At 38.1% G+C, this 11,047-nt stretch overlaps 1 protein-coding gene across 1 annotated transcript in view; it reads right to left on the bottom strand.

Annotated features, from left to right (window-relative positions):
* LOC108721370 (homeobox protein caupolican) overlaps window positions 1-9,098 on the bottom strand; it is a 45,285-nt gene extending 36,187 nt beyond the window's left edge. The window contains exon 1 of the mRNA XM_018445893.1: window positions 8,718-9,098. Coding sequence (XP_018301395.1) covers window positions 8,718-8,765 — 48 coding nt within the window. The 5' untranslated portion in view covers window positions 8,766-9,098. The remainder of the gene's footprint in view (window positions 1-8,717) is intronic.
* Window positions 9,099-11,047: the final 1,949 nt, after the last annotated feature.

The raw sequence follows: 11,047 nt of genomic DNA on the forward strand, positions 1-11,047 counted from the left end.
GTATTATATGCAAACTGTTTCCTTGTTAATTAATTTGCACGCTTATCGAAACATTACTATAGTTTAGAATTGTATTATTTAATTTTCTTCACATATCTCTGCTCTCGTTTAACCAGTTTACATCTTTAATATATAAAAATCGTAGATATCATTACGAATTCTCACTGTATGCTACTGTGGATGCTTTTTATTTAGTGACAAAAACTTCATTCTATCTTTTTTGGCATTCAGTGGAATAATAAAGATATAACGACATTTATGTTGACTTATCACCAAATGGAAAGCACCCTATGTGAACACGCATGAACACTCACACGTGCGAACGAAGGGGACTGAATGAAAACCCGGAGAAGCCGAAATCCTCTAAGAAACAGATCTGCTACGTATATCGTTACAATCGGCCTGTATAAACAGGATTACATTTGTCCGAGTGAAACTGTATAGTACTGGGGTTAATCATGTGTCGTCGACATCATCCACGAGAAAATAATTGACACGTAATGTCGAGTTATGTTTCTAATCAACTACTAAATACTTATCTAATCTATTAATATTGGAAATAGATATTGAGTCTCATTATTGACTGTTTCTATTTTTTTAGAATAATAGTATATTTTTGTGTAAAAAAATAGGATTTTGAAATATTTTGACTTTTCAATAATTACGTTCTTCACACGGATGAAATATTTGGTTTTTCATCATTTTCTTTTTTTCCATAGTAATTTATTTGCTTGGTTCTTTTAGCATAGTAAGAAAAAAAAAATATTGTGTTAATAAATTGCGAAACAAAATTGCGGTAAATAAGTACTTATTTTTATTTTTATTTGAAATAAAATTTATTAGTAATTTCATATTTAGATACGTCTTTCAACCAATGTTCCGCCAAACAATATTGGCTCAAATCATATTATTTTCAGCTGGATTCTTAAAAGACGAATGTTCGTAAATTTATTACGACGGACTGGCAGCCATCAATTACGTGGACGCAGTTTATACTGAAAAGATGGCGACAGGAAAGGTTGAGTTGTGCGGCTTATCTTTTCTGCTTGCCTTCCTTCCCTCAGAGACCACTTCTTCCTCACGCCGCAGCTTCTCTCTTTCTTTCTCTCTTTCATGTCACGCCATCATGTATCTTTTTCTCTTCACCGGAATTCACAACCATCACGAAAGCAGGTAAGAATCTTGACTCTCCCTTCGTCCTCTTCACCTTAGACCTCTTGTACGACAACGGCATTACGGGCCCCTTCCTCTCGACAAATTAGCCACCATGGCGACTTTTATAACGTGCAGACAGATGGGATCTTCAATTAAAATTTAACAGAATGCCACGCGATTTTGGTTGTCTCTTTCATCGGAAAATCTGCAGAGTCACGAAAAACAAAAAAGAACGGGGGACTTGAAACCAACTACTTGAGAGACATGACGTTAATTAATTACTCCTTTCCTATTTCTACTCGATAACGGTAATTGTATCAAGTTACTTCAATGTATCTAAAAAATCTACACTCTAAAAAATAACGGTGTCTATATAATATTCTCACTGTGTTGGTATTAATAGTAACACCGATATCATGTGGATTTAATACTATGGATTTTAAATCTACACCATGATGGTGTTGATATAAAGAGGTTTGAAATCCACACCATGTTGGTATTAATATTAACACCAGCATAATGAGAATTATATAAACCCCGCATGGATATTAAATCCACACGAGAGGTGTTAAAGCCACACTGATATTTTTTTAAATGTACTTTGAAAAAAAAAAGATTGATTGCTGCAGCAAATTAAATGATAAAATATGGCATAGCATTTCTAATTGGCTGCAGCAACCAATTTTTGGTTGCAATAGCTAATTTTTGGTTGCGTTAGCCTATCCGCAATGTCAATATAGGATTTCGATTGGCTGCAACCAATTAAAAATGCTATGTCATATTTTACCATCTAATTTGCTACAGCAGCCAATCTTTTCTTTCAGTGTAGTCCTTCAATACTTATGTGACAGATGATGGACAGTATAAAGATTTACAAATTCGAACGAATTGTTAATTAGTAAGCTCAATGTGCCGTGCAGAAAACGGATTGTCACAAAAGTCGCGGGCATTAAATGAGCGCGAACGCGGACGCGGCAGTTTCACGTTAATTACGTCCGTCTCCGAGAGAGACGCGGCAGACAACGAGACGAGAGTTCCGCGAGCGTGGCTTTAAAAACGTCACCGCGCGCGGAGGAGGACGTCTGTCGGAGGGCGGCGAGATCTATTTGAAGCGTTAAAGACTCTGTTAAAGCGGCGGTAACTCGACGTTAAGAAGGCGCGAACGTCGAGTACCGCGGACGACTCTCGGGGTATTTTTACGCAGCTCGTTGAAGCGTTTATCGACGCCAGGGGAAATTCTTACGAGCTCCAGTCCGCTGGAATTAAATCGACCGAGGAGGACGTCAAACGTCGCTCGCACGTTTCGCAAATTATGACAAATTATATTTTTCTTCCATAACTCTAAATTATATTATTTAATATTTACCGTTTATTTTAAATAAAACTATCCTATTTACAAGATATAATATAAAAGAAAGCGATTTAAAGATCTTTTTCACGTACAGAGAGAGAATTTTTGATTTGAAAATGAGCGAACCAAAAGATTCTGATTATAGCAATTAGAATTCTGGTTATTTCAACTAAAGTTATAATAGATTCAACCAGAAAATTCTATTTGTTCATTTTTAACCAGAATTCCAATTAATGTAACCAGACTCTGTCCAGTGTATGTTTCTCTGCAAGAACCGCACTCCTCCCAGTTCAATCGCCGATTTTCGTCCTGTCGACCCTTCCGAAATCCGCGAAAAAAGAGAGTGATGAATTCGCGCGCGCGCGAAACGAGGCCGTTCCTATGCGGATGAGACACGTGCACCTTTAAACTGGCAACCGGTTTCCGCGCGACGTGCGTGTAAAGGCGAGACACACAACCGAGACCGTTCGGCAAGTACGTGCGAGAATTTGTGGCGTAATTGCCGATTCCGTCAATCATCGGGCGACGGTGTTTTCATGCCGCTGCCAAATCCCGCGTGATACGAGATAAACAGCGCGTAATAACAAAGTATAACCGGATAACGACGGCATAATAATGCGAGTTAACGAAGTAAGCGGGGCCTCGAAATTCTCTTTTCAGACATGCGATCGTGAGAAGAGCATAAAATGAAAGGCTAATATCTCGCCGGGCATTATTGTAACCGATACGGAGCCGACCAACAAAGTTGTAGTTTTACTCTGTAATTACACGGGCGCGGCAATTTGTATATCATTAAAGGTACGCGCTATTGGGGGAATAAAAGTTCCGCACGAATCGACGGTGTATCTTTAATAAATTATAATTAACCGATAAATAATGACCGAGAAAAAAAATCCGTGTAGTGCAAAGAGAAGTCAAATATTTAACGTAATGTATTCTTTAAGTTATTTCTACCGTTTTTTTAGACTAATTATTCCTTTAATTCAATCCTTTCGTCTCGTACATCTCTCTCATTTATCACTATTGCGTTACCACTATAACTCAATACTTGGATATCGTCTAATTACTGGTTCATGAAGACAAGAGGAGCGGCGAGGATTAGCAAAGCGCTCGCATTCGCAGTTGAACCAGCTCGTCGATCTCTCGCGTCACTCCTCTGCCAAGGGTTCGCGTCGATTCCCTCGCGATAACAATGGCCGCGAACAGCGCAAAAAGTGGGCGGCGTGAATGAAAGCGAGACAGACGAAGAGAGAGAGAGAGAGAGAGAGAGAGAGAGAGAGAATGTACAGGCCACGATCCTGAAAATCGATATCGCGGATACCGAGGTGCTTCCGTGTCGACGTTCGTAATTATATGCCGCGGAGCACGATATACCGCGTTGCACGATTCCCATTATTGCCATCACGGTAGTGTAACTTATTGTTAACGAACAGAGCACGATGCTCGAGCGTAGATAGAGCGATGGTGTTGAATGACGGGACGCGGTAGCGACCAGAGCTCAAAAGTTTAACCCTTTTGGTAAGCGCGATCGTTAGAATACGGAGGCACGCAGCTTCTCCCAACGAAAAAAAGAAGTTGAATGAAAATCGTGATTCTTATCATTTTTACTTCTTTATCCTTGTATATTTTGTTCTAATTATGATAATTCTATAACGTTTCAATCGTGAAGTGAATGATATTAATGTAGATCACTTACAATCATTTATGTGACTTAAAATAAATGCGTTTTAATATTGTATGATATAGTACAGGAAACAACATTAAAATGCAGTTAGATTACAAAAACGATATATATATATATTGATTTATGATTTAGGGGACAAGAGATCACTGGAGAATATATTAGTTAATCGAATCTGTCCAATTAATTCTCAATTAAAATTACAATTGTAGATTTTACGACTCGTTCCGTTTTATCTATGGTGAGTCGTGTTATAAGTAGAGTATAAACATCAATTATCGCATATGCTTAGAAATCATTGGCACAAGATAGTTATTATCTCGCGGCTTGCAACGCGCGTTCGCAAACCATGACAAATTTCGTAACGCCATTTAGATAATTATACATAATTACTACTCATATATACATGTTAATCATTCGTTGAAGTTTCCAACGGTACAATCACTGCAACCGGATCTCTTACTTCATTTGCACGATGTAGATTGCGATTAAATGAACGGCTCATCGCTGTGATGTTTTAGCCCACATTTAATTTCACATTAAGAAGATAATTCATATTAATTTTATATAAAAAAAAGAAAGAGAAACTTTTATAAATATTTCTAATGTATACATCATGCATATCAGAATACTTTGCTGCAAAGTAAAAAAATTAATAAGTTAATGAGCAGCATGTGATCCGCAAATTATCTTAAGAAATCGAAGCGACAGGTATTGCTTAAGTTTTGACATTCGATAACGCAACTCTAACGAAGTCATGACTTCGGCAATATCTTACAGGATATCGAAAGTGCCATGATGTATTGCAATAACGCGATACGAGCTATAGCGAAATATCATGGCGAACGAAGTTTCTCCACAAATTACTTCACGACCCAATGAATCAATCAGGAACGGTGTTTATGAAGTGAAGGCACCGCTGCTCATCAGCGCGATTATGCAAATTCTTAGCTCGTTATGGCAGATAGGAGGCCTCGATATCTTTTTTTTCCCTCGGGAAACGGCGAAGGCGCATCGCACGTCCGGAATACGTAAGCCTCGACGTACCTACGTTTCAACGACGTTGCGGCGAATAATGGCAATTTGCAACGCGGATCTTCCATGGCTACGGCGGACCGATGCGGGCAGACCTACCCGTATTATTGCCAAGAGTCGAGACGCACAGACTTGCACCTGCGCGACTCTCGGTGCGCTTTACGCGCGCGCCGCTTTTATCGAGCATTATTTATTTCCTCTCTCCCCCCTCCCCATCCTCCTCTTTTTGGAGAACATAGCAGAGATGTAACACCGCGCCGCGCCGCGCTTCTGTAACCATCGAACATATGTCGTCTCGTTTTACGGAAAACAAAATTATAATCCGTAACAGAATATCCGAGAAGTCGCGCGCTTCCTCTCGAGTACCGCGACAAGTTTGCGGTTGAAAATATTCTCGTGAAAATCTACGTCATGCTACTTTTATTGCATTTTTTTTCATTCTTGAATGTTTTTTCATGCTTACCGCATGAAAGGAGGAAATTGCCACGAGTCCAATGTTTCAAAATGCCAATCTATAAATATAAACCATTTATACAATTTCTCTATGGCGTTCGGTGGCAGCGTTTAGCTTGCAACTCAAATTATTTTTGTTTTATATTTAATTCTACGTAATTAAATAACAATTACCAATAAAATCGTTCGAGCGATTTCTGATAAATTCCCTGGCTAAATTTTGATACGTAGAATCAAGCGGAGAAAAAACTCAAAATGGAGCAAAATATACAGCTGAATATTCATTGCGAACCGCCCACTAGAATCTTAATTACCGCCTATCTAATTTAACTCGACAACTGACACATAATACATCTTTATAATGCTATATCGTCCAACGTTTTGTTAACATTAATGTTACCCCGCATATTCAACAGCGTATTTTAATATTATGTCCCTAAATGATTACTGCGAGCATGAATTTATGCGAGCATTGTGATATTACAGTATCTTGCGGTATTTTTTCGCCTAAGCTTGCGAAATATATATTATTTTCTTGGCTTATTTTTAGACAATTATTCATGACAAAACTTGTTAGTTGACTATATTTTTTTATCGTCAATCACGAATACAATGACGAATAACACAATAGGCTACATTCATAGCAGATATCTTTTACATCGTTATTGTTCTGTACAAAAATAGTCAAAACAAAGTTATAAATAATTTTCTTGAGGCTTCCACGGATACTTCCTATATGGTAATTCTTGATGCTAAATAACACTAATTCCTTTTATCGCATTAATCGGATTTATTCCACTTTTCATAAAAAGCGAATATTCTAAATATAATTTTAATATGCATATTAAAAATAAAGAACAGATTATACCGTTGAGACAGACAATAATGTTATAAATTATTTATAAGAAAATCATGCGTTTCGCGGGTTTTCTTCGTGTCCAGATCCATTCTTGGAATGCCAGCGTTTCGTGAACCTTGCTTAATATTGTATTAGGCTGCTCCTCGACCTGATGAAGTAACTGCAAGGTTCACGAAACGCTGGCATTCCGAGAATGAATCTGGACACGGAGAAAACCCGCGAAACGCATGATTTTCTTATAAATAATTTATAACATTATTGTCTGTCTCAACGGTATAATCTGTTCTTTATTTTTAATATGCATATTAAAATTATATTTAGAATATTCGCTTTTTATGAAAAGTGGAATAAATCCGATTAATGCGATAAAAGGAATTAGTGTTATTTAGCATCAAGAACTACAAGAACTTGTTTTCGTTCAGCAATCGAGCAAAAGTATTTACTTCCACTTTTTAATTGTTTTTTCTTGTATGTTAGCGCCTTCTTGCTATTTCTGTCATTCGCAGTCAGCTTGTAATCCAACGGAAATGTAAAATGTTTTCTTCTTGTTTAAGTGCGTATTAATGTACTGATCAATTTAAGATTATTTACTCAAAACGGAATTTCTATTTTATCTTGTTCATTTGACTACTAATTTTTGCACGTATGTCACGAGGAAAGAAAGCGCATGTTAAGTAACGCATTGATTAAGTAAGCCTCACGTAGTATTGCAAGCGTATGACTCTTTAATTATTATTCCGTGCAGAAAGTCGCGCGTCAATCATCCTCATAAGAGCAGCTCGGATGCCATGCTCTCATTAGATTGGAGATGCCGACGTTGAAAAAGAAATTAGATTTAATGCTCGAGCAAGTAATCATAAGAAACTCTCTTTTGTGTAAATTCTCTTTCGTGAGAACATTAAGGATAATTAATTAATTCTCTTATGTAATTAATTTAATCGAATAATAATTTATTCAACGCAGATTGATTGATACAATATGATTTCTTAAAGTGCAGATATTATCTATATAGAGCCTTGGCCATAAATATATAAAGCCCTTAATTTATTGTATTTTATTGAAAGAAGCGGTAATAAAAACTAAAGAAGAACTATCACTGAAATTGTTATAAAATACTAAAATTGTTATAAAAATATAAATATTACTTTTTAATAAATCTGTGTTTTAATTTATATTTTGTTAGATATAGAATATTAATATGTGGAAATACTTATGGCCAAGACTATAGAATTTTTGCAATATATTTATATTTTTGTTTTTTCTAGACAACCGTGTGAGAATACTATTCGAATATCGATGATATATCGATTGAAAAATATCGATTAATTACTTAAATTATTTTTTTCACACGAAATTCGTACCGTAAGGAGTTTATTATAAATTGGAGTTTATTATATCAGGGAATTCTAATATTCCGATCGCGAACTGTTTATTCTCCTCTTGTATTGGCAATCACTGCGTCGAAGAGATCAAGCACATCAGACGGAATTACATTTGCGCTAAATGAGCATTAGAATGCGGCCCTTTTCCTCGGCGCGTCACGCTCGTGAGCGACGGCCGTCGCGTCGCTGAGCTCCAAGTTCGTTCTATAAGCTTCACACTCTAGCCTGTTACTTACGAAGAAGGCAGGTGCGCCTCTAGGCGATCTCGCTTTCTTCGAGCAAACTCGCGCGAATGTTAATTGTGCGCTATTATTGGCAACGACCGGTCGTGGAATTCCGCTTCGTCAAACCCGCTTCTCGATCGATTCTCGTTCCAAGATCTCAGCATGAGGCAAGTTACTTACGTAAAGTGTACGATTATGTGATGATATTATGTACGATAAATGGAAGAATACAAAGTCGCACAGGCAGATTTTACAAAAAAAAAAAACAGGAAACAATATTTCAAGTGACAATAACCTTGAATTTTAAACAAATAAACAAACGAGATAAATTTCTTTGGCTGCATGTAGCTGTCCGGTCACAAAATCATCCGAAATGAAAATGTTTGACCCCCTGCATCGAGACCTTTTATGTTGCGCCAAGAGTCACGTGTGAGTCGAAAGTAGTAAGTTTCAAATGCCAAGATAAATTTCGAGTTGTTTATTTTGGAACGACCTACGGTTTCCTCATTTTTCTCGTGACAAATTCACACAAGCATTCTTCAATAATTACTTAATTGTTACAGTTCTAATGACTTACCTGGGACGCCGACGGATACGAGTATCCGAATTGCGCGTACGCCGACATGTCTAAAGTCTACGAGCGTTGAGTCTACGTGTAGTTCTCCGTCTTTTTCTCTCCGAATATATTGCGGAACCAAAGAGGATCAGGACACAAACGCATCTGCACGCACTACACTACCTCTCTCTCTCTCTCCCCCTTTCTCTCTCTCTCTCTTTCTCTCCCTCTCTCTCACGTTTCTACGCGTGGCAATATCGTGGCGACATACGGGAAATAAAACGCGACGAACGTTCGCCGACGAAGAGTGCCATCAGGCTGCCCTCAAGTCCTGGGCGGCCGTGGTCGGCCTCATGACGCACGTTTTCTTCTTCAGCCACGCGTCACGTCAACGGAGTGTCATCGCGCTGTTTTACGGATATATATATATATATATATATTACGCGCACTATAATCCTGAGTTCCTGCTTAGATACCTTCCAAGGTGGAGGAACGACGAGGTCAGCGTAGGCGCACGATACCGAGGACAACTCTTCTCCTTACTACGGCACGAAACGGTTCCCGATTCGCGACACGTCGCGTCATGAAAACAGCTGACACGGCACGCAGCACCGGAACATGATAACAGTATCGAGATGACGATACCGAAGAAACGGGACGGACATTCGGACAGAGAGGCGAGCGAGAAGCGTCACGACCGGTTAGGGTATAGGGAGCTCACACAGTTCGTTCGTTCGTTCGGTCCGTCCCCTGCTCTCACAGGGCACTCCAGTCTGCGACTGACTCGGCACCACTCACACCACTTCAGCGGGCTTCTCCACTCCGCTCTGTCACGGCTCCCCCTCTGGCGAGGAAAACCGAAAGCACCGCTGTCCCCCACCAAATGTCGTGGGCGGCGACACAGGTAGAACGGAGCAATCGCGAGATGGCTCGTTGGCCAACGGGCGGAGTCCACAGGCAGTCCGATCATCCGCGATTGGTCGCGAGCGCTTTGGGCGCGGGCGGTGGTATTTTTCGAACGTGCCCATCGACGTCGCGACGCCTTTCGTCCCCTCTATTCACCACCGGAGAACCACCGGCGAACGAACGATCTTGCGAGCTGCGTCGCGACGCCTCGCTACGCCACGGGACGTTGCACGGCTACGACTGAACAAGGAGAAACGAGTATGTTTACGCGGCTCTACTCTTGTCAACCCGACGGCAAAGGACTTAAATAAATCCACATTCCTCCGTCTCCCCTTTCCCATACCGCCCATGCGTCGCCCTTGCAAGGAGAGCGGATTACTTTCGCACCTATTGTCCGGTCAAGATCGCAAAGTAGTACGAAGATCGTGAAACTTTTCATGAAATGTCAAAATTATTAGACTCATTTTTAATTTCAAAATGGAGTGATCTGGTACTTAAAATAAGCCATTTTTTTCAGAAGTTTTGTTGAATAAAATAATTTATAATTATATATATTAGAGAGTGTAATAAATTTTTTTATATCAAAATGTTTTAATATTTAATAATATAAATTTTAATATTTAACAACATACTTTTCAGAAATTGGTTTTATATTATAATATCTAATATGTTTTATCAATAAAAAATTTGCAAATTCTTGTATAAAAAATAAAAAATTCAAATTTTTGTGATATTAATAGAATGTTAATAGATAAAGCACGGAAGGATATTTTATTCAATAGTATAAAAATATGAAATTGTAAAGTAATGGGTCAATTCTATGTAAGCAGAATCGTAAGACGTACGATTATTCGTAAATATCTACGATTTCTTGTAAATTTTATGGCTAGTAAGAAGCTGTCTGTAAAAATATTGTATAAAGGTATAAGCACTTAAAAAAATTCTTACAAATCTTATAGGAATATGTTACGAGCCTTACGATTCTGCTTAGAATTTAGACATAAAATAAGGCCAATATTCATAGCTCGTTCTTATTACAAGATTGTTTTAAATAATATCTTAACGCTGAATACAATTCTACAATTAATTTATCTGATATCTTAAGATTGTATTTGCGATGGTTTTAAATATATAAGAATAATAATATAAGAACTGATTATAAACACTAGCCAGCTTGTATATCTAATTCTTTTAGCGCCAATGCGTAAGCTAAAGATATTATGTTCTGGTCTATTGTCGTATCGTCAAAAATTTCATAAGAACACCGAGCAGATTAGCCGTGGGATTTACTCCGTACTGTGCTATTTGGAATATAATGAAATAGATTATTAAATCATACCAATGAGTCGAAACCATTAATTGCGGACAAAATATTTATTTATTAAATTAAAATGAGGGATTTCTGTTTACTTAGAATTTTTTTTAGCAAAAAGTAAGATCCGAGA

This window comes from Mycetomoellerius zeteki, unplaced genomic scaffold (genome assembly GCF_001594055.1).
Source record: "Mycetomoellerius zeteki isolate Tzet28-1 unplaced genomic scaffold, Tzet1.0 scaffold168, whole genome shotgun sequence".
NCBI lineage: Eukaryota > Metazoa > Arthropoda > Insecta > Hymenoptera > Formicidae > Mycetomoellerius > Mycetomoellerius zeteki.